Genomic DNA, 24,970 nt, shown 5'->3' with positions numbered 1-24,970 from the left:
ACCTGAGACCGTAGCAGTCGCGCGGTTCCGGACTACAGCGCCTAGAACCGCATGGCCACCGCGGCCGGCTCGCATAGTGTATCTCCTCCTCCCACTGCAACATATCTGTTATCAGTCCTCTCGACCGACGAAGCAACCTTTACCACAACCGGCATCGTATACCTGCATATTCATCACCTGTGGGCTACAGACAATGCTCAGGGAATGGTTGAGGCATCTGATCAGCATCGGTTCAGCATCAGTGTGTAGTAAGCGATTCTTGGCGACCACACAATTAAATCTTTAATTATTCCTCAGCGCCACGACGGAGGAACGTATCTGGACTTCCCGCGGAATCTTCTGCCTGGGCAGCTTGAATATGTATCTTTGGCAATACGACTGGTTATGAGGTTTCTGCATGAAGGAGCACCATCTTGCTTCCGCATTACAGTTCGCCGACACCTAAACAACATCTTCCTCAGACGCTGTATAAGACTCTGAGGCCCTGTATCATTGCCTGCTCGATTATCGGACTTAAAACCTTTGGATTTTTAACTCTGTGAGCATCTCAAAAGCGCTGTGTATGCTGAACCAGTTCCTGATATGAGCCCCTTCAACAGCGTGTTCGCGACGTCTGTAACGCTATTTGGTGAGAGGACGGAACGTACGGAAGAATGCGGCAGTCCATGACGAGACGTGAGAACACGTGCGTCGCATTCTGTGGATACCACTTTGAACATCTGTTGTAACTTGTATGCGATGCGGCGCCATTCTGTGCTCCGGAACGGTCGTCATGCACACGCTCCATTTCCGGCCATATGTTCATAGGATCATTTTTCCTCCATGTCCAGTCAGGAATCCGTCCTACAGTTTTTCAGTTTTATTAATGTAACCCTGTAGATGATATGTGCGTATGTGTGGTGAGTGTACTGTAAGATCTTCAGTACACACATCATCCATTGGTCGCTCCATCCATTGACTGGTCGCTCTAACGAAGTAGGCGAGTGTCAGCAATATGTCTCGTGGTCTTATCGTGGCGTGTTTAACTTCTGCTGTTAGGTCAGACGATAGAAATGCCACTTGCACGCTTAGAGCAGCAGATTGACGGTGACCAGGTTTAAACAGAACTTGATTAATTTTCACACACATTTATTAAAATAATAACAAGCATAAAAATTAGTTAATTTGGTTCTGGATGCTATTTACAATTGACAGTCTCAAGTTCCTTTGGTATTGGTACGTTTACCTTATTCTCACATGTATCTCTGATACTTGACAAAAGTGTCTATACATTTATCTTCATGGCTATGTACAGGAATATGGTAATCGTATTGGGTGCAGACTGAAACTTGGCTATAGGCTGGTACAGACAAATGTAGAACTCGTACAGACTGTTCAGACAAATGCAGTCTGGTACAGACTGGGGCAGACAAATGCAGACTGACTAATCGGAGGTCTGTACACTCGTTATAATACCTCGCACGTTCATGTATCACTGCGTGACTGTGATCCATGAGGAGAAAAGTTTCTATGTTAGAAGCAATCTCATTGGCTGCGTTGCATATTAATACGTGGATCAGCCGAACCAGAATTTGGTCCGTCTCTATGGCAGCGCCATCTCGTAGTGCGGAGACGGACGAGCATTGTGCCTGCGCTGTTGCGCTTAACGGGGCGCACTCGAGTGGGAAAGTTGTGTACATGCTGACTACACGGAACTATGTACACAACAGCACACAAGGAAAGCCATGGGTAACAAGCTCGTCCTAAGCCTCTTGAACGATATCAGTCAACTTTGGTACTTATCACTGATTTCCATTCATCAGTCTTCTGACCAAATAGATTGGAAGCAATCTTGATCGCTTAACTTTTTTAATACGGTGTCTGGTTTCGACCTTTTTATCAGATCACCTTCAGACCATGAATGTCTTCAGACAATGATAACAGTACACCACCAGCCACAAGCAAGAGGGTTTCCATGCTCCACCGCCTCTGGCAGACATTCATGGTCCGACGATAACCTCATAAAAAGATCGAGATCGATCACTGTATTAAAAAAGCTAAGCGATCAAGACTGCTTTTAGTTTATTTATAATAATTACAGCTCGCTGTTTTCCTACAAAACAACAATGTTCTTTAAAATGTTACTCCTCTGACTGTTCTGATGAGACTCGCAAACAGTTCCTCTCTTGCGCCAACCTTTTTACCTTGCAACTTACATTCTCAGTTATTTAATGAATGTACTCTCCGTATTCTTCTACAGTTTTCGAACTGTTCAGCTCCCTCTGCTATCGTGGAAGTTATTTTCTGTCCTTACATCCTGTGCCATCTTCTTGTCAGTGTTTTCCATATATTCTTTTCGTCCCTGATTCTCCAGAGAACCTCCTCATTCTTTTCCCTATCAGTCCGCCTCATATTCAACATTCTACTTTAGCACCGCATGACTCACTGCAATACAATGCTGCTCTCCAAACCTACATTATCCGAAATTTCTTCCTCAATTATGACCTATATTTGGTACTAGTAGACTTCTCTTGGCCGCAATGGCCTTTTTGCCAGTGGTGGTCTGCATTTTATGTTCTCCTTGCGCTATCTGCCATGGATTACTTTGCTGCCTATGTAGCAGAATCTACTTTGGGATCACTAATTGTGATGTTATGTTTCCCTCTGTTCTCATTTCTGCTTCTTCTCATTACTTTCACTTTTCTTCCATTTACTCTCAATCCATGTCCGTACTTAATAGAGTCTTCAGACCATTCAACGTATCAGGCAGTTCTTCGTCACATTCACTGAGCAATGTCATCAGATACAATGTAGAAAGGATTACCGTAGGGGTAAGAATCGCCAGCCTCCTATTGGGGTGAGTGTGATAAGTTGAAGTGAGAAGGCAGAACGAGGAGATGTACAGAGAGTGAGGAGGAAGATAGGGATAGTCACAGATAGGAGGAGGATGAGACAGACGGAATGTATGGAAGGGGAAATAGGTAGAGAGAGGGTATAGGAGGAAATGGACAAAGGGAAGGGGAGCAGATGGAGAGAAACAGAGGGATGCAGTGAGATGGTGAAGGATGAACAGACAGAGCGGGAGGAGGAGATGGCCAGAGGAAACGAAGATGAGGAGATCGGCAGGGAGAGAGGAGAGGAGGAGGTAGACGGAGACTGGGGGTTGGATATCGAGAGAGGATGTTGGAGCTGGACAAGCAGAGGGCGAAAGAGAAGGTGGACTAATAGAAGACTGTAGCAAATAAAAAAGATTCGAATAAATGTATTCCTGGGCAGCGTCAGGTACTCAGCGAGCTCTTTTGCATTTACATCTATCAATCTTATTCTTTAAGATTACTCTGCAATTCACAACTAAGTGCTTGGCAGAGGTATCATCGAACCACTTTTAAGCTACTTCTTCAACACTCCACTCACGAACATATCGTATGAAGAACCGTCACTTAAATCTTTGCATGCGAGCTCTGATTTTTCTTATTTTATTATGATGATCATTTCTTCTATGTGTATGGGTGCCAACAAAATACCTTCACACTCTGAGGAGAAAGTTGGTGATTGAAATTTCATAAGAAATTGCTGCCGCATAGTAAAACTCCTTTGATTTAATGACTGCCAGCTCAATTCTTGTATGATTTCCGTGGCACCCTCTCCTCTGTTTCGCTAACATACAAAACGGTCTGCCCGTCTTTGAAGTTTTTCGTTCTACTCTGTCAGTGCCTTCTGATGTGGATAGTACACGGCACAGAAGTACTCCACATGAGGGCGGACAAGCTTAGGGTAAGCAGACTCTTTAGTAAACCTGTTACATTGTTCAAGGCTCCCACCAACAAATCGCATTCATTCGTCTGGCTTCCCCACAACATGTGTTACGTGATCGTTCCAGTTTGAGTTATTCGTAATTTTAATCTCAAAGTATTTAGCTGAGATTACCGTCTTTATATTTGTGAGATTTATTGTGTAACTGAAATCCAGCTAATTCTTTTTAGTGTTTATCTGGCTGACTTCAAACCTTGCTCGAATTAGAATCTGGTGCCACTTCTTGCACCATACAGATATCCTGTCTAAAACATTTTTCAATTCTTTTTATTATCTGATGATATTAAATGATGGTAAGCAACTGTATCATATGAAAACAATGGAAGGGGTCTGTTCAGATTGTGTCTCATATCCATTATGTAGATCAGGAACAACAGAGGGCTTGCAATTTAATTAAAAGCCACTTCGAAGGAACGGTGCCAAATGACTACTGGAAATCGGGAAATATGGAATCAATTGCACATCCCCTGTTGATAGCACCTATCACTTCTTGAGAATAAAGAGTTGGTTGTATTATACGTAAACGATATTTTCTCAATCCGTGTTGGTTATTTATCAATAAATCGTTTTCTTCGGAAGTGATTCATAATTTTCGAACACTGTATATGTTCCAAAATGACACTGCAAATCGATGTTTGTGGTGTGGGTCTGTAATTCAACGGATTACCTTTGTTCCCTTTCAAGGGTGTCCGTGTGACGTGTGAAACGCTCCTGTCTCTGTTTATGGATCTTTCCCCAAGCGAGCGGTTGTATATGACTGCTAAGCGTACTCTGGAAGGACATGACGGGTATACATTCTGGACTGGAAGCCTTGCCTTTCTTAAGTGTTTTAAGTTGCTCCACTTGGCCTTTCTAATTTACTCATGTTGGCAGTTGTTCTTCATTCGGATTCTAGAATACTTACTTCGTCCTCTCCTGTGAAGGAATTTTGTAAACCGCGCTTAGTAACTCTGCTTCAGTGACACTGTCGTCAGTAACATCACTATGGTTATCGCGCAGTGAAGGTACTGATGCATCGTGCTACTTGTATACTTTACGTGCAACTAGAATCTATTTGGGTTTTATGTCAGAATTGGAGACAGAGTTTAGTTGTGTAAATTATTAAATGAATTCGCACTGAAGTTTGCGCTAAATTTCGATCTTCTGTAAAACTACGCTAATCTTGGCGATTATGCGTTGTTTTAAATTTGGCACGCTTTTTCGTTGCTTAAGCAACAGTGTTCTGTCATGTTTCGTGTACCATCGGGGATCATGACCACCTTCTATTAATTACTTGGTACATATCTCTAACTGTTTCTTTGAATTTAAACCACATCTGGTCTATGTGTCAAGCTAATCTTTATCAACTTTTTAAAAGAGATGTATTTTGTGTTTATTTCTAATGAGTTTGGATGTCACGGTATTCAGTAAATCTGTAACAAACTTGAGGTCACTAATCCCTCTTTCTTTCATGTTGCTCATTATCTGGTCGGAGTTCAGCCACGTTGTCTGAAGAAAGGGGGCGGGGGGAAGCGGCTTCGATTAGTAATCAAAAAGTTCTCGGTCTTGGATTACAACCTCACCACTGCATGAATTTTGAATAAAATTATCAGCAATGGTGGCCGAAGCCTTCCAACATAAGAAGTCACCTTCATTCAGCCAACGACCTTGTGGAAATGGGCGGAAGAGCGGATACATGTTCAGGGCACTCTCCTGCTCGTGGGGTTGGAAACTGCCCCCGAGGGCGGAAGAATCAGCAATGATCATCGGAATGAAGGTGAAGAATATGGGAACCACTGAACGGAAGAACATAATGTGCATCCGCTGGATATGTGACCTGTAACTGAGGAAAGTATCATGATGATCTCTTAACTGTATTGTTAAAAGATTCCGGACTCATCCCCCATTTGGATCTCCTGGAAAGGACTGCCAAGGAGGAGCTGGCAATGAGAAAAAAATGGGAAACTAAAGAACGGACGACATTTTTACGAGTCGAGGCATGGAATGTCAGAAGGTTGAATGTGAAAGAAAATTTGAAAAAGGATATACGAAGGCTCAGGCTAGTTAAAGCGGGGGGTCAGTGAAGTGAAATGGAAAGAAGACGAGGATTTCTGTTCAGAAGAGTTAAGGGTAATATCAACAGAAGCAGAAATGGTATATCTGGAGTATGATTCGTTATGAATAGGAAGGTAGCGCAGAGAGTGAATTACTGTGAACGGTTCAGTGATACGATTGTTCTTATCAGAATCGACAGCAAACAAAAACAGACAAGGATAGTCCAAGAGTATATGCCAACGTCGCAAGCTGAAGATGAAGAGAGAGGGAAAGTATATAAGGATATTGAAAGTTTAATAAAGTGAGATGAAAATCTAGTAGCCATGGGGGACTGAAATTCAGTTGCAGGGAAAGGAATAGAAGAAATGTTACAGGAGAATTTGCTCTTGGGACAAAGTGTGGAAGAGGAGAAAGACTGAGTTCTGTAACAAATTTCAGCTAGTAATGACGAACACTCTGTTCGAGAATCACAAGAGGAGGAGGTGTGTTTGGAAAAGGCATAGAGACACGGGAAGAGTCTGGTTAGATTAATTCATGATCAGGTACAGATTCCGAAATCAGATACTGGATTGTAAGGCATATCCAGGAACAGATGTAGACTCAGATAACAATTTAGGAGTGAAAGAGTAGGCTGAAGTTTGAAAGCCTAGTCAGGAAAAATCAATGTGCAAGGTAGTGGGATACGAAAGTACTGAAAAAGGAGGTACGCTCGAATTTCTCTGAGGGTATGTGTACTGCGATAGGTAGTAAGTTAGTCGGGTGTTCAGTTGAAGAGGGGTATACATTTCTCAAAAAGCCACTCTCAGGAATGAAAAACGTAGGTATAGGATGGTAACTGGAAAGAAAACATGGGTAGTATAGAAATACTTCACTTGATCGATGAAAGAAAGAAGTACAAAAATATTCAGGGATATTAAGAAATGAAGTAACTAGAAAGTTCACGGTAGCTAAATCGAAAAGACGGCATGAAAATGCGAAGAAGTTGAAAAAGAAGTTACTGTAGAAAGGACTGACTCAGCATATAGAAATATCCAAATAACCTTCAGTAAAATTAAAAACAAGTGTGGTTACATTAAGAGTGCAGCGGGAACTCCACTGTTAAAATGAGAGAAGAGGCCGTATGGATGGAAAGACCACAATGAAGGCTCCTATAGTGGGAAGACCTGTGTAGTGACCTGATTGAAGAAAAAATATGAGACGACATAGAAGATATAGAGGATCGAGTACTAGAATCAGAATTTAAAAGAGCTTTGGACGACTTAAGATCGAATAAGGCAGGAGGGACAGAACACATTCAATCAGAATCTCTAATACCATTAGGGAAACTGGCAGCAGAACGGCCGTTAATATTTTGTGAAGAATATGCGAGTCTGGTTATATACGACCTGACTTTCAAATAAACGTCATCCATACAGTTTCGAAGATCGTAAGAGCCAACAAGTGCTAGAATTACCGTATAATTAGCTTAACAGTTCATTCGTCCAAGTTGTTTAGAAAGATAATGTGCAGAAGAATGGTAAAGAAAAATAAGGGTGTGTTACATGACGACCAGTTTTTCTTTAAGAAGGTAAAGACAATGCAGAGTCAGTTATGACGTTGGGTTTGAGAGTGGAAGCCAGACGAAAGAAAAATCTAGATATTTTCATAGGTTTTATCGACCTGGAAAAATCGTTCCACAATGTAAAATGGTACAAGACGTTGAAAATTCTGATAAAAATAGGGTTAAGCTGTAGAGAAAGACGGGCGATACTTGTACAAGAGCTAAGAGGAAATAATAAGAGTGGAAGACCAAGAACGAATTCTTCGGATTAAAAATGACAGGGATGAAGTTTTTCGTCCGCACTTTTCAATTTATCCGTAGAAGAAGCAACAACGAAAATAAAAGAAGGGTTACAGAGAGGAATTAAAATGAGATATGTAATGGGCGTCAATGAGATTCGCTGATTACATTGCAGTCGTAAGTGATAGAAAAAAAGAATTAAAGTGTCTGCTGAATGGAATGAATAGTATATTGAGTACAGAATATCGGTTAATAGTAAATCAAAGAAAGACGTGAGTAATGAGAAGTAGGAGAAATGAGAATATCGAGAAACTTATTATGGAAATCACGAAGTAGATGAAGATAATGAATTGTGCTACCTAGACAGCAAAATAACCCACATCGGACTGAACAAGGAGAACATGATTAGCGGACTAACACTGACAAAAACGGCATCCCTGGTCAAGAGAAATCTAGAGGTGGTATCAAACATAGGCCTTAATCTGAGGAATAAAATTTGGAGCGCAGCACTACATTCTAGCGAAACACGGACAGTGGAAAAACCGGAAAAGATGCGAATCCATATGAGAAATGGTGCTACAGAAGTCATTCAGTACGGTTTCGGAAGAAGTTCTATGCCTACCACCGAATGATATTTTATGCATACCACCGACATTAAACAGTAATTTCGCCAACATATCGAGGGTAGATTGAAGTCATGAGAAAATGTATTTCTATTATTGGGGTACCTATTTGAAATGAGACTCAAGTTTTCTTTGAACTGTTCAGCAGTTGAATCATCTGAGTCCTGCGGCCAGTAAAAGGACCCAATTATTAATTTATTGCTGTTGTAAAGTATTAACTCGTAGGAACTGCCTACTTCAGTTTAACTACAAGGTAAACTACTTTAACAGCAATGAATTATTCTCCACCGGCTGTATTATTCTACTCTTTCTGAGCACAGATAGGTTCTTCGTAAAAATTTCCGATGAATGTTTTTCCAACTTAAGCCAGATTTCCGTACCTATGACTATTTGAGATTCAGTGCTTGCTATTAGCGCTTGGAAGTCTGGTACTTCTCCAACACTGCTACCACATTTACAGCTATAATATTCATTGTTCTTATGTCTATATTCTGCCTGTGTTTTTCCTACACACTGTGAAAGTGAAGCCCTTTTTCAACGTTTCCTACACCGTCTAACCTAAAATAACCATCCAGTCCCCTCCACACAACCACCGCTAAGCGTGTAGCCACTTCCTATATATAGTGGACTCATATTTAGCAGAACCCGGAAACCCACCAACCTATGGCGCAAGTGGAAGAATCTGTGACGCACACACCCGCACACTCGTCAGAACGTCTGACTCAGACGGTCCACTCAGCTGTCTCCCAAAGGACCACAGTCGGTTCTATCGACTGTACGACACATGGTGACCTCCTTCTTCATTTCGTCAGAAAGGCTATTTTTTACTATTTCAAATAGCTGCCTGATAAACAGAGATATTCTCTTCTGATCCATAGCGACGCATGTAATTAGTAAAAACACGAGCCACCACCTGCATCTGGCTGCACCCACTGCTTCCAAACATCGAGAAGACTTCCTTCTTCATCTGGAATAACTCCTCTCAGTAAGCAAGCAGTCTGCACATTGGATTCCTTCCCCTCCCTCAAAGCTATATACCTAAGGGGTCCCATTATGAGCTGCCAACTGCCAGTAATCCCATCCTATATGGATTCCCAGACCATGCAGGCTGACAGCATTCCTCTGGAACAGGCAACTGACCTCATCTGCCTCAATGACTCCATTGGCCATAGATAGCGTCCAAAACCTGTTTGTCAGACAAACTGAGGACAAATTCCCATCGGTCTCTCAGAACGTCTCTCACTGCCGATCATACCTTGGAAAGACCGCCTACTCAACCATGGGTGAGAGATCAACCTTAGTGCGCGCAATACCCGGGGCTGCCGCAGTAGTTGACCGACCTGAGACACGTGGATAATCCTGGACATCCCTCGGATCTCCCCACCTAGCCCCCCCCCCCCTCCCCATAGTGATGCCCATTGGAAACAGCTGCGCTATCGAAGTCAACGCCACCTAGAGCTGACAGCAAAGGGTCAACAACTCAGCTCGCATATCACCACAGCAATCGCAGTTCCAACCCATACTAAAGACGGCCTCGTAAATACTGAGACATGCACAAAATATATATAGCTAAGGAACACAGACGAAGTCTAAAATTATTCAATTCGCATGACAAGCTGTGTAAACTCACAGTTTCTGTACTCGCAAACGAAATGTGTACTCGCTGTTATCTGTGAACGTTGGTCTGCTCTAACTGATGGTCTGGTCAACACCACCGTTGTGGTGTTCTAATACATCCAAAAAGGACAAGAATTAGTTACTAATGTTAACATGAAAAAAAGAGAACAAACTCCGGCAATATGATACACAGTGCGAGTTGACAAGCAATTACTTGTAACTTCACAATTTTCGGCCACAGTCAACTCATAAGAATGTTTTTGAAATATGTTAGTGTGCAAATCGCACAAACACTATTAACAAACTTTTTTTTATGAATGTGTGTTCAAAAAGGTTTCTAATGACTGGTCAAATGGACATTGGTTGGTTCTTATCACCAAATAAATTAAGCGCTCAGATGGGAAATGTATTTGTTTCTGTTTCTGAAATCCAGCGGTGGCGAAACTGCATTGTGCATGCGTGGAGTAAGCAGTCAGTCACTGTCCTGCGAAATGAGCAGCAAACCCGAAGCGTGCAGAATATAGGTGGCAACATCCCAAAAATGCGTCTCTGGTGGAGCCAAAAAGACTCTCTCCCCCCCAGATTGAAACAAATAGCGGGCCATATATACTGCTAAAAATATAAACTCAATGGAATATACAGTTTGTCACAGAAGGATTACAGCTTAAAAAATTCGCATACGTCAGCAAAAATATGAAAATTTTTTACCGGGAAACTTCTGAAAATGAAGTGACTCATACTGAAGTGATCGAATATTTTATTACAAAGGTAAAACGTTAGACGGCTAGTATTCGTGAATCTTCCGTTTATAATACAGATCACCCTAAAATTGGAAAAGATATACTAACTAGAATGACCCTTTTACAAAAGGGGAAAAAGCATAAAGAGGCGACTGTGCAGTCAAATAATGCACTTACACGTTTGTATACAGTAATGCCTAAAATTAGTGTGGGTGACTCATTGTTATTAGTCCAATATAAATCTGTTCCAAAATCGTATCTACTGTATAACAAATTCGGTGGCCCAATTCGAATCTACAAGCAGAACAGTGTTCCTAAATGACGATTATATGTTACTACGCATAAAAAGGTACTGTACACTTTATTTAAAATGATAAACATATCGCTTACAGCTTAGGTTCTCCGTGCGCGGAGCGACTCAAATGATGCCCGTTGCTGACGCGAATCGGTATCCGGTCGACTGCGAATCACATCCTCTGTATTTAAAAAGGGCTTCGCAGACGGCGCGACTGCAGAGTGACTCGAACCTCCAACGAATCGCTCGCAGCGCGTTACCAACCACTCGTCAGCTGCTCGGCGTCGGCCTTGCAGCGTCATCTGAATTGTATCTTGTCCTCGGACACAATTATGTATTGATTTGATTTGAAGGTGAACGAGCAGATTGTGAACATTGGGAAAACATTTCATTTTATACAATTAAAAGCTCCCGGGCTACTGCTGCAGGGATTTGTCAGGGAAGCGGTAGGGTAAAGTGCGAGATGCTGAAAACAGCCTTCAAGACAATAGCGCTGCCGATCAGTTTTATAAAATAGTTCGGCAAGCAGTTGGCCAACAATAAATGGATGACTTTACGAATCACGCAGATACTGAAAGCTAGTTCGGAAATAGGGTTGCGAAAGACGATAATAATGTATGTACCTTCATTTAATAATGTGCTCATTGTGAAGTTTATATTTTCTTTTATAATTTTCTATATTTGTTCGCCGCATCTATAAAAGTAATCAGCACTTTCGGACCTCAAAGAGATAAACATCATGCTCCACACAGACACATTCTCTAATGTTCGTATTGTTATGACAGGAGAAACCAAATCTCAGCAGCGATGTTTACTCATTCTATGAAAAGCTTTGAATTTCGATGCTGAGTGTTGCAGTTGCTCGGCTGCTACAAAGAGCCTGCAGTTTATGATTGTCTTGTTGCTTGGATGAATGCAGAACTCCCTTCGTTTTCTCATTCGTATGTAATGAAAATATAGCACCACGTGTTTGTCTGAGGATTTATCTGCACTCGACAACTCGAGTGTGACAGAAAGATACACGGGTGACACAAACAATATTTCCTTACCTCTAGCGTGGCACACGGGAAACACAGTTCCCCATTTCAGAGTTGCACCATGTGTGCAACTGCATTACCAACCAGTCGGCAACCGGTTACCCGTTTCGATCGCCTGCCCGTTGCGTCCCTTTCCAGTGACACCGTTTTGGCCGGCTTCAGAATCATTCCGGTGCTATCTCTATGACAACTGGCGCTCTGTTGATTAGTGTAAGCTGTGACTGTTGCTGAATGGTTATGCTCCACTGGCGCTGATGTACGGGGCTTTGATGCGGTATGTGACGTTACAGGGGGAGGAGATGCTGGTGCTGCCGCTGATGACGATGGGGGCGCTGCTGGTGGCGGGCAGCGCGTGCAGCCTGCTGCTACCGGAGACGCTGCACCGTGGTCTGCCGCAGACGCTGGAGGACGGCGAGGCCTTCGGCCGCGACTGGAGCTGGAGGGACTTCATCCGCTGCTGTCCGCCCAGGTAGGTATTCAGTCCACCGCGGTGCGCTTTCACCGCGACAATCCATTCTGATGTGAAGGTTTTGCCTGGTAGCGTGTGCGCGACTGCTACGGTCGCAGGTTCGATTCCTGCCTCGGGCATGGACGTGTGTGATGTCCTTAGGTTAGTTAGGTTTAAGTAGTTCTAAGTTCTAGGGGACTGATGACCACAGATGGTAAGTCCCATAGTGCTCAGAGCCATTTTTTTGGTAGTGTGTGCCCTACGCTGACCTGTTCGTGTACCTTACACATTGCCTCTTACTTTTTGAGACGGGGAGATGAGCCATACCCGACTCCAATCCATCCGGCTGATTTTAGACCGTTATTCTTGTACACCGGTCGTTCTGAGTGTAGATTTCAGAATGCTTCATCGTTGTTTTTTTGCAATTTCTGGACTCGACCACAGTCTCCACCTCATGGTATGCTATATGAGAACAAAACACTATGCCATTCACAATACATTCAGACGATTCACTGGCAGATGGCGCATACGACTTACCTCCTTTAGGTTAACTGATAACTCTATTGTGACAGGAAGGACGTCTGGGCATACACTGTGCATTATATATATCCCACTTAAGTTGGTGTAACGTTTGCGTTACGACATCTCCAATATAAGGACGTGCGTTATTGTGAAGCAACAACAGAGTACTTGCCGTACCACTCAGCAACAGCGGTTTTAGACACGCGTTCGTCCCAGAGACATTCTTTATTCTCTGACATGAATATCTACTGGTGTTCGTCTTTCGCCAGAAAGGAAAGGAATAACAATTCCTTGTTTCTGTTTGTACACATTTGGCTATTACGTTGCCATAGTTCACTCTTAAGCATTTACCGCAAGCACGTCGGAAGGACACAAATTACGCAATAATCCCTAGCCTACATGTCAGTGCTTACGTACACGCAGAAAGGTCGCGCTACTTTGCACGTACGCTACAGCAACTCCCTCAAATGGAAACTTTTTGATTGTCCCGTGTAGAATCAACTACTTCTACCCTTACATGCAAGACCATTTCACGAGTGTACGGTGAATATCAAGAATCAGGTAAAACTTCAAATCACCGACATCGCTGCGGCCGGAAAAAGATCCTGCAAGAACGGGACCAACGACGACTGAAGAGAATTCTTCAACGTGACAGAAGAGAAATCCTTCCGCAAATTGCTGCAGATATCATTGTTGAGTCATCAGCAAGTGTCAGCGTGTGAACCATCCAATGAAACACATCGATATGGCTGTCGGAGCCGAAGGTCAACGCGTGTACCCTTGATGACTGCACGACACAAAGCCTTACGCCTCGCCTGGGCCCGTCAACACTGGCATTGGATTGTTGATGATTGGAAACATGTTGCCTGCTCGGACGAGTCTCGTTTCTAATTGTATCGAGCTGATGGACGTGTACGCGTACGGAGACAACTTTGTGAAACCATGGGCCTGCATGACAGAATGGGGGCTGTTCATGTTGGCGGAGGCTCTGCAATGGTGTGAGGGTGTACTGTTGGAGATATGCGACTTTGACGGGTGACACGTACGTAAGCATCCAGTCTGATCACCTGCATCAATTCATGGCCATTGTGGATTCCGGCAGACTTAGCCAATTACAGTAGGACAATACGACGCGCCATACGTCCAGACATTCACTCTTCTGAGTTTAACCATTTTCGCTGGCCACCAAACCTTATTGAGCATATATGGGATGCCTTGCAACCTACTGTTCAGAAGACATCTCCCCCCCCCCCCCCCCCTTCGTACTCATACGGGTTTGTGAACAGCCCTGCAGGATGCGGGATGTCAGTTCCCTCCAACACTACTTCAGATGTTAGGCAGGTGTACCAGTTTTCTTTCCTTCTCAGTGTATAACGAGTGCCTTTGTCTTCTATGTCTTCTGTGGTATAACAGCCGAGGCTACTCCTGTGTATGCACTAAGGTATTGGTGCTCTATCTAAATGTTCAATTTTTAAGAGTAATGTTTCATATAGTACTAAATCTTACCAGATTTTGACGCTTTGAATCCCCATTTCTTACATCTATCACTCCTCATGACTTTCGTTATCGAGTTGTTCACTCTAAAATTAAAAAAAAAAAAAACTGTTTGCTTTATGGTACCTCGATACTTTAGGAGAACAGTACATGAGATTTGTTTCGCAAATGACGCCAGTAAGTTCTAGCACAAACAGCAACCAAAGCATCATAGACCAATCCAAGCTGTCTGAAGACAATTCCCTGAAGATAAGCATGCAGTTCTCGAAATATGTCTCGATTTAATAAGTAAAGTTGTACCAACAATTGATGTAATATATTAATCATATTTTCTGTCACGTCATGAACAAAATGTTTTTACCGTTAATTATTTCTTCATCTGTGATCTGATTATTAATTTCCTTGGAGATCAACTGCAGCGCTGCTCAGTCAGCAATTTTCCGATCGGATTGGTTCATTCACATAATGCACAAGTCGATCGCATCAGAATGTTAGTGTTGGTACATCCTTCCTACTGTTCTAAAGTTAATAACATACGAAAGAGATTACAAATTGTGCTTGCCTTTAAAACTATGACATTTTATAGTTTCGTCTAGTTAAACTTAAGGAAAATGTCACTGAAAATCATTCACCCCCCGTACTACCAATTATTATTATCCAGAGTAATTTTTCTGCTTGAGAATCGGTAGAATCATATGGGACCATTGGCATACATGTGAACAAGCGAGCACTCTCGAAATGGTAATTAAGGGCACGTGCCTCGTCCGAAAACCGTCTAAAATGGCCTAATCAGCACCAACATTAAGAACTTGCCTGGAAGTGAAATTTGGAAACAGTGACTCTGTTGGCTGTCAGTGTGCTTGACAGAAGGATTTCCAGTATATCCTATTCACCAGGTCAGGTGCCTCACACCCGTTAGTCCGGAAATAGGCAGTGGAACTGTAAGCTGAAATGGAAATTTGGCATGGTGACGTCTATTTGGCACAAAAGCAAATTTTTAAATGGTCTCCCCAAACCTTAGGAGTATGATCGTTCGATATGTGCACAGAAGCATGCCTTTCTTCCAGATGTTGTATTCCTTGTATCCCTTGTTGGTCATCGGTAAACGCTCTTCAGACTCTGTTTTCGTTGATATGTGTGTTAATTTTTAGAATTAAGAGTTTAGTGGTCACGAGATTCATCGAAAACACAGAATGCTACCTGTTTCTAAGATTAATTTTCTTAACAGGTGCTCGAAATCTGCATCTGGCTTTAGAGCCGTCGATGTAGGAGCAGAAATGCTGTGGGTACTTAACAGAATTTTTTGTGATAATAGCTCCGTTGAATCTGTCACCGTAATTACTTTAGTTTATGGATACTGCCTTTTGTCAGATTTTCTGGCTTAACAATACTGACCCAGGGACGGCATATATCGCTGAGGAATACCCTACGAACCTTCAGTCCGAGTACTTCACTGTAAACATTCATGTCTCGCCGAGAGCCCGTAGATATTGAATATGACAAATGCAGTCGATAAAAGATAAATGTTTCTTACTCAAACATAGATTTAATACCATCTTAAGTGTCCATGGTAGCTTGCATAACGCTATTCTTACTGCCATAAAGAGCTTTGAGCAGTGACCATTTTTCTCCTCGTAGGCTTTGACAGACACTATGATCCCTGACAACATTTCACAGGTGGTCCTTGTAGATAACAGCACAGAAACATGGTTTTATGAACTTCAGAAAGTGACCAGTTTTCATTAACGCGCTTCTCAAAGTGTTTAATAAAACATGGCGGTGTTTCCTGCTCACCCTTCATTGTAGGAAGTTTTATCGTGTATAATAGGATAAGTGAGGCTACAGTCCCTGCGTTGTGGGTGCACTGAATTGCAAATTGTGAACTTGCATACAGTGTTTTCTTTCCCATTTCCTATCAAGTTCTTCTGAGAGCACGTGCAGCAGTATCCATATTTCGTCGCACTCGCCTATATCACAACTGTATTTGTTATGGTCGAAAAACTTGTGAATATCGTCGTCATAGCTTGTTAATATCTCTAAAGTCTCCTGCAATCCATGATGCAGTAATTCAAGTCCTCAAGTGACGTCCAGTCTGTATACGAGTCTCCCTTCTTGTCAAGGGACATGAAAAGTGTTTTCCACGCCCATCGTCTCACCAGTTGATGTTTTTGCCGATACCTACTAAAGCACAAGGAACACTATTACACAGTAATGCTTTATACATAATTATTACTTGAAAGTTCACAAATCCAGTCCACACTAGATCGTTGTAAAGTTGTAGTCATACACCAAGAGTAGAATCCAGGTAGTATGGTAATCGAGTTCTTTAGCATCTTTGTATATCAATGTATTCGAATCCAAAGAGTTGTCCATCTTTAATAAGCAGCTGAGTCATCCATGCACAAGTCAATACAGTACGACAAGATTTTGAAAGAGTTCATGCTGGCAAGGAGGATTGTTTTATATTTCCTGCATGATATCAGACATCAGGCCTATGTTATAGCGTGTCTTATCAGCTGCAGATGAAGTCGTCACAAGTACATAAAGGGTGACAATAGTCATGTTACACTTCCAGTACCGTCTCTCCTTTTGCCCGACTTGGTGTAGCAACTCGACGTGATGGAACTCAAGAAGTCGCTCGCAGTCCCCTAGAATTATATTGAGCCATGCTGCCCCTATCGCCGTCCAGCGAAAGTGAGGCCAGTGCAGGATTTTGTGCAAGAACTGACATCTCGATTATGCCCCACAAATATTTGATTGGATTCATTCTGGTTCATGTGGGTGGCCAAATCATTCGCTAGAACTACCCAGAGTGTTCTTAAAAGCAATCACGAACATTTGTGGCTCTGTAAAATGTCGCATTGTCACCCATAGAAATTCCAACGTTATTGTGGGACATGAAGTCCACAGATGGCTGCACATGTCTCCATGTAGCCGAAAATTCTTATTTCTAGTCAAAGATCGGTTCAGTTGAACCAGAGGACCCAGTGAATTGCTTCTAAACAGTGCTCACACCATTTTGGTGCTACCAACAGCTTGCACAATACCTTGTTGACAGCTTAGGTACTTGTCCTCGCTGGGTGCCCCACACTGGAACCCTACCATCAGCTCTTACGAACTGCAATTGGGACTCATTTTATCAGGCAACAGTTTTCCAGTCGTCCAGGACCCATCCGACATAGCAGGCGCGGCAGGCGATGTCGTGCTGTTAGCAAAGACACTCGCGTCGATCGTCAGCTGCAATAGCCCACCGACGCCAAATTACGCCGCACTCTCCTAACGATTACGTTCACCGTACGTTCCACATCGATTTTTCCGGTTATTTCACGAAGTGTTGCTTGTATGTTTGCACTTACAACTCCACACAATCGCCCCTGCTCTCGATTGTTATGTAAAGGCTTTCGGCCACTGCGTCCTCCATGGTGAGATGTAATACCAGAAATTTGATGTTCTCGGCACACTCCTGACTGTCGATCGTGGAATACTGAATTTCCTAACGATTTCCGAAATGGAATGTGCAGTGCGTCTAGCACCATCTAGCATTCGGCGTTCAAAGTCTGTTAATTTTTGTCGTGCGGTAATAGTTACGGCCGAAACATTTTCACGTGAGTTACCTGAGTACAAACGACAGCTTCACCACTGATACTAAAATGTAAACTTTCACGGCCGGAAATATCATGTCCATTATAATTATCCGGGCTGTTATGCCGCGGTCGGTTGATGAATTCTGTGGTGATTCCCAACGTTTCGTCTCCGACTGCGGGAGACATCTTCAAGGGGGTCCGTAGCTTGATGGAAGGTCCAAAACACACACTGGCTCGCTACTGACTGCCGCTAAATTCCGTGTCCGCGCGCCCCCGCGCCGCGGCGTGACGTCACGTGTTTTGAAAACGTCAGTGCAATTGGCCGCTGTCCGTCGCCGTCGATCGCCGTTGCCATCACCCAGTAGTGGACGAGTGGTACACATCTTCTTTAACACCGGCATCCATATACCGTTTAATTTGACGCCCTCCTCCTTTCGGTTGAAATTATTTGGGTGTTTAGCGATTTCGATTGCCTCCCTGTAGAGCCTTTCGTAGTATCCGCTCGTGGCTGCTAGTACTTGCGTCTCCTCGAAACGAATATTGTGGTTCCCTGGCTGGAAAGCATGCTCCGCAACAGCTATCCGTTCCGTTTCTCCTCTTCTACAATTTCCTTTGTGCTCTTCCAAACGTTTAGAAACAGTTCTTTTGGTGGTACCCACATAAACATCACCACAGCTGCATGGGATCCTATACACTCCAGATTTTTCCAACGGTTTGCGAGCGTCCTTGGCAGGCCTAAGGTATTCCTGTATCTTCCTGGTGGGCTTGTAAATTACGGTAATATTCCGCTTCATCAAGATCCTCCCTATTCTTTCCGTTACATTTTTAACAAACGGCAGGAAAACCTTAGATTTTGCAGTAGCCTGTACGTCAGTATGATTTCTGCGTGGCTGCCTCAACGCACGTCTTATTTCGGCGGACGAATATCCGTTCTTCGTTAGTGCATTGTGGAGATGTTCCATTTCAGCGTCGAGCAACTCAGGTTCACAAATGTTTCTAGCTCTGTCCGCTAACGTCTTGATAACACCCCGCTTCTGTTGTGGGTGGTGGTTCGAATCCCGGTGCAAATAACGGTCCGTGTGCGTGAGTTTGCGGTACACTGAGTGGCCCAAACTACCATTTTCGTTTCTAAACACAAGCACATCGAGGAAATGTAGTTTGCCGTCTACCTCCTCCTCCATTGTAAACTGAATTCTTGAGTTTATACTGTTCAGATGTTCGTGGAACCGGCTTAGTTCCTCCCTACCATGTCTCCACAACACAAACGTGTCATCTACGTATCTGAACCATACATTTGGTTTCTTGCTGGCAGTACCTAAGGCCTGTTCTTCGAATTTCTCCATAGAGAAGTATGCCATTACGGGACTTAGGGGGCTTCCCATAGCCACGCCATCCGTTTGCTCATAAAACTGTTCATTCCACTTGAAGTATGTGGTCGTCAAACAACACTTAAACAGCTCTAAAATATCGGCAGGAAAAATTCGATCCAGCTGTTCCAATACATCATTAAGTGGAACCATGGTAAACAGCGATACCACATCGAAGCTGACCAATATGTCCTCCGGCTGGACCACTATGCCATTCAAGCTGCTGATGAAATGTGTCGAATTCTTTATATACGAGTCCGAACGGCCCACATATGGTTTTAACAGCGTATTCAAAAACTTGGCTAACGAGTAGGTGGGCGAACCAATGGCACTTAGTATCGGTCTTAACGGAACATTTTCTTTATGAATTTTGGGCAATCCATAAAGCCTCGGTGGTAGCGCAACCGAACTGCAAAGACCTTTCTGTACACTCTCTTCAATGGAGGACTTTTTTATTAACCGCGACACAGTTCTGAGAACGTTGTTAGTGGGGTCCTTGTTCAGCTTCCTTTATGCTTGCGGATCCAGTAGATCCGTAATTTTTCTCTGATAGTCGGCCACATCCATAACCACCGTTGCGCTTCCTTAGTCAGCTGGGAGAACCAAAATACTGTCGTCGTCATTCAGGAGTTTTAAAGCTCTTCTCTCACCCACAGTTATATTACTTTTCGGCGGTTTTGCATTGGCTAATATTCTCACTGTTTCTGTACGGATTTCTTCAGCTGTTATGGAATCTACACTGCGAATTCCTGCTTCTACATTGGCAATAATTTCTTCCGTGGGCACAAAACGCGGACTAACAGCAAAATTTCCTCCCTTGGCAAGCACAGATGTCTCATCGTCAGATAACGAACGTTTGGACAAATTGATAACGGTCCGGGAAACGTCTAAATCCCGAACAGTCTGATTAGGTAGCAAATCTTTCAAACTTCTTCTTCTGTCTACTAGACGTCGTCAACATACGCTTCCCCATGGTATCATGCAGTAGTCTATCAATTTTATCCCAGTCACCGCTGCACAGTTTATTACTGATCGTAATATGGAGAGACATTAACTTACAGTTTGTGCTTGCCAAGTCCCGTCGGGTCTGCTGAATGCGCTCTCGTAGTAAGGCCTCCTCAGTCCGTTGGAAAAATCTGGAGTGTATAGGATCCCATGCAGCTGTGGTGATGTTTATGTGGGTACCACCGAAAGAACTGTTTCTAAACGTTTGGAAGTCACAAGGGAAATTGTAGAAGAGGAGCATGCTTTCCAGCCAGGGAACCACAATATTCGTTTCGAGGAGACGCAAGTACTAGCGGCCACGAGCGGATACTACGAAAGGCTCTACAGGGAGGCAATCGAAATCGCTAAACACCCAAATAATTTCAACCGAAAGGAGGATGGCGTCAAATTAAACGGTATATGGATGCCGGTGTTAAAGAAGATGTGTACCACTCGTCCACCACTGGGTGATGGCAACGGCGATCGACGGCGACGGACAGCGGCCAATTGCAATGACGTTTTCAAAACACGTGACGTCACGCCGCGGCGCGGGGGCGCGCGGACACGGAATTTAGCGGCAGTCAGTAGCGAGCCAGTGTGTGTGTTGGACCTTCCATCAAACTTGTTAGTGACATATGTTCCTTCATAAGGTTCATACCCATATGGTGTTCGCATTATTGCATATAATGTAACACGGAACACGAGACGACAAATAAACAGCATATAATACTCTTTACGTAAAAGGGCAAAGTTTAGTAACTGTGAATGAAAACTTTTTTTTTAGTCATCTGTCTTTGGACTAGTTTGATGCGGCCTGCCACAAATTCATGACTTCCTCTCCTGTGCCAACCTCCTCATCTCAGACTAGCACTTTCAACCTACGTCCTCAATCATTTTCAGGATGTACAGTTTTGCCCTGTACAACTCCCTATAGTACAATGGATTGGTTCGTTGGTTTGGGGCATAAAGGGATGAAACTGCAGGATCATGAGACACTTTTTCCTCAAGCATACAAATCTACAAGAGAAAACAATTTAAAAAACCAGCTGGGAGAAGTAAAAGCGAGTAGAACTATTGGAGATTCACATTGAAAGAGAAAACGAAAGAAGCGAATGACGGGCAAATGTACATTAAAAGAAAAGGTAGAGTAAGGTATTAAAATCATATAGCAGATGGCCTGGCCTAACTGTGAGCCTGCCACTCTGCAACATACTAAAATCGCCAGCCTAAATGACGTGAGAAGAACACACAACCTAACCGACAAGGTGAGAAGAACACACATAGGGAAAAGACGAACTCCAAGGCGAACAAAATGAAAGAAAGAGTGATGAAGAGGTAAAAGGGAGGGTGGAGGTCTGATAGAGAAGGCCATACACTCATCCTTAGATTGTATAATAACCACTCCCCCCCCCCCCCCCCCCCTATGAAGAAACGTAAAACTGAATCGGCCCTTGAGGCATGTCACCCAACACCGTAGGTAGGGTGATGGGAAGGTTAAAAGTCTGACTCAGAGCAATTAAAGTTGAGCATTCCAACAAGAGGTGGACAACAGTCATACGGGAGCCACAGTGACACCAAGGTGGGTCCTAGCAAAGAGAGGTTGCCATGTGTTAGACAAGTATGGCCAATGTGGAGCCGGAAAAAGACAACAGAGCCCTTGTGAGTGGCTCACATGGATGACCATCACACATTCGTTGTCTCCTTGATAACATGGAGTTTACTTGGGGTACTGAATGTGCGCCATTCACTTTCTCAGATCACAAAGACTTTTCGGTGGAAGACCGTTCGGAGATCAGTCTCCGGCAGGCCGATCTCTAGAGTTGGCCCAACGGTAGCCTGTTTGTTCAGGCTATCGGCAAGTTCATTGCTCAGTATCCCGTCATGTCCTGGGCATAAAGAGACTAGTGAGTAGTTATTACCAAAGGATGTCAGCGTGCATTGGTCGAGAGCTTGTAGGCTGCTTAATGAGTCACAACAGATGATGAAGGACTCACAGGTGCAGGAGCGGATATGCTCAAGAGTGCGTTAGATGGCTACCAACTCTGTACTCAAACACTGCAGCCATCTGGCAAGGAGCGCTGTTCAGTATGTTCAACGTGATCGTATGCGAAGCCAACGAGACCGTCGACCATTGACCCATCGTGTAGACTATTCCTGAGCCCTCACACTTGCTGAGAAGAGAGAGAAATTGCCAGTGTAGGGCCTCAGGTGGGAGGGAGCCTTTTGGGCCTTGCGATAGGTCCAGCCAAAGCCATGGCCAAGGTATAGACCATGGGGGTGTTCATAAGTGAACCTGCAGGAAAGGTGGTATAGGGGAAGCGTCGAGTTCATTAAGAAATGACCAGACATGGATGGCAAGGGGACTCCCAGTTATGGACTGCAGTTGTGGGAGATGGATCACCATGTTAAGGAAAGGGAATGGAAGTGTGAATGACTAGGCAAACTATGAATGTTTGTGGTATAATTTGCAGCCAGTAGTAGCCGCCAGAGCAACAATTGAGGAACGCCAGCTTCCACAAGGAGGCTTTTCAAGGACTCAGTCAGAAGGCACCTGTCGAAAGTGAGACTACACAGTGGTGGGTAGGGTCCAGGAGGCGCAGTGCAGAGGGCGATGCTGTACGATGCACCAAGTTCCCATAGTCAATACAGGACAGTAAGAGACCTTTGTAGAGCTGCAGCAGTGCAGGACAGTCAGCACCCCAGTTGGTGTGGCTCAGGCATTGAATAATATTAAGATGGCCCCAGCACTTGTCCTTAAGATGATGATGATGGGGAAGCCAAGTTAAGCGGAAATCAAAGACCAGTCCCAAATAGGGGTAGGCCTCCACTACATCTACTAGCTGATCATCGAGATGACGCTCTGAATGTGGTAGACAGTATGATGACAGAAGTGCATGATGCAAGTCTTGGCAGCCGAAAACTGAAAGCTGAGAGAGAGCTTTCAGCCACACCAAAAGAAGAGGAGCAGAACAAAATACAAAAATCGTCATCACATAGGAGAGGAGATACTGACGACCCTACTGCTAATGCGACACCATTGACAGAAACTGAAAAGAGTGGGACACTCATAACAGAACACTGTGAGATCCCATTCTCTTGCATATGGGTTGCCCTGTGGGAAGCACTGATGTGAACTCTGAAAGTGTGTGGCGACAAAAAGTTTTGTATAAATACCGGGAGTGGGCCCCAGAGACCCCACTCAGGCACGGTATCGAGAATGTGGTGTCGCTAAGTGGTATAGTACGCCTTCGTCAAGTCGAAAAAGATGGCAATAAGGGGCTGTAGCAAAGAAAGGCCAATCTAATGCAGACTCCAGGTGGACCAAGTTGTTGATGGTGGACCGCCCTTGGCGAAAACTGCCCTGGCGTGAAGCCAGAAGGCTCCAAAACTCAAGGTGCCAACACAAGTGCTGGCTGAGCAAACGTTCGAGCAGCTTACACAGAACGTTTGTGAGGCTGATAGGATGATAGTGGGTTCCTACCAGGCTTTAGCACTGGATCGGTGATACTTCCCCGCCATTGCGCCAGATGCGATTGAAGATGGTCAGAAGGTGGCGCTGGGAATTCGCTGACAGATGTTTAAGCATTTGTGAATAGATGCTGTCTGAGCCAGGGCGTTACATTCGCTGTTTGAAGAGATGAAAGGTGATGTAGTAATTCTCAGATGCAGAACTGCAAACATAATGCTTGGCTAGATGCTCTGTGATTACGTCTGGATCAACAGATATAGCTCCACTAGTGGAAGTTCCAGGTCCACCTGCAGGTGTCTGATAGCTGTAATATCGCCAGAGCTTGGTCTAAACCTGGGAAGCGGAGGTTCGTGTACCTATGGTGGAGACATAGTGTTCCCAACATTCCCAGTTGAGTAGGCAGACCTGGGCATGGAGCCGTTTGAAGGCTAAGAGCTTCTCCAGGGAGGGGTGGCGCTTATGACACTGGAGGGATCACCTACGGTCTCTAATGGCTGTAGCGACTTCCGGCGACCACCAAGTCACTGACTTCCACTGAGAGCAACTGGAGGAACAAGGTATTGCCGATTCAGTTTTGGCCATAATGGTATTAGTGATGGTATGGGTCACCTCATCGATGGTTGCATGAAACTGGGATTCAGTGCTGGTAGGGGAGGTGAAAATGTCCTATTCAGTCATGGGAAGAGCCCAGCTAGGCCAGCATCGAGATGAGGGACCCTGGTGTAGTGACAGGAAGAGAGGAAAGTGGTCACTACCACACAAGTCATCATGAGCTTGCCAGTGGAGAGACAAGAGAGAGTCAGGACTGCAGAATGAGAGATCTGTGGCCGACTATGTCCCATGCACCACACTGAAACATGTAGGGGCACCTGTTTTCAGGAGGAATACGTCGAGTTGAGTTAGGTCCATGACATCTTTACCACGGTCAGTAAAGTTGGTCCACCACACAAAGGGTTATGGGCATTAAAATCATCCAGAAGTAGAAAATATGGGTGGGATTGTGAAATGAGTGCAGCCAATATATGGGGCACAGCGTCACCACCTTCAGGAATGTAGGTGTTAAAGACGACAATTGCCTGCGTCGTCCTCATGCTGACAGTCACAGCTTCTACAGGTGTTTCAAGGGGCACAGGTTCGCTACAGATAGAGATAAGTACAAAGATACAAACTCCACCTGACGGTCA

The 24,970-nt window shown here is 44.1% G+C and overlaps 1 protein-coding gene across 1 annotated transcript in view; it reads left to right on the top strand.

Annotated features, from left to right (window-relative positions):
* Positions 1 to 24,970, top strand: part of LOC124606299 (beta-alanine transporter-like) — a 489,380-nt gene that overhangs the window by 437,860 nt on the left and 26,550 nt on the right. The window contains exon 9 of the mRNA XM_047138280.1: positions 12,209 to 12,387. Coding sequence (XP_046994236.1) covers positions 12,209 to 12,387 — 179 coding nt within the window. The remainder of the gene's footprint in view (positions 1 to 12,208; positions 12,388 to 24,970) is intronic.

The sequence above is a fragment of the Schistocerca americana genome, chromosome 3 (genome assembly GCF_021461395.2).
Source record: "Schistocerca americana isolate TAMUIC-IGC-003095 chromosome 3, iqSchAmer2.1, whole genome shotgun sequence".
Taxonomy (NCBI): Eukaryota; Metazoa; Arthropoda; class Insecta; order Orthoptera; family Acrididae; genus Schistocerca; species Schistocerca americana.
This window is presented reverse-complemented; position numbering and strand designations above follow the sequence as displayed.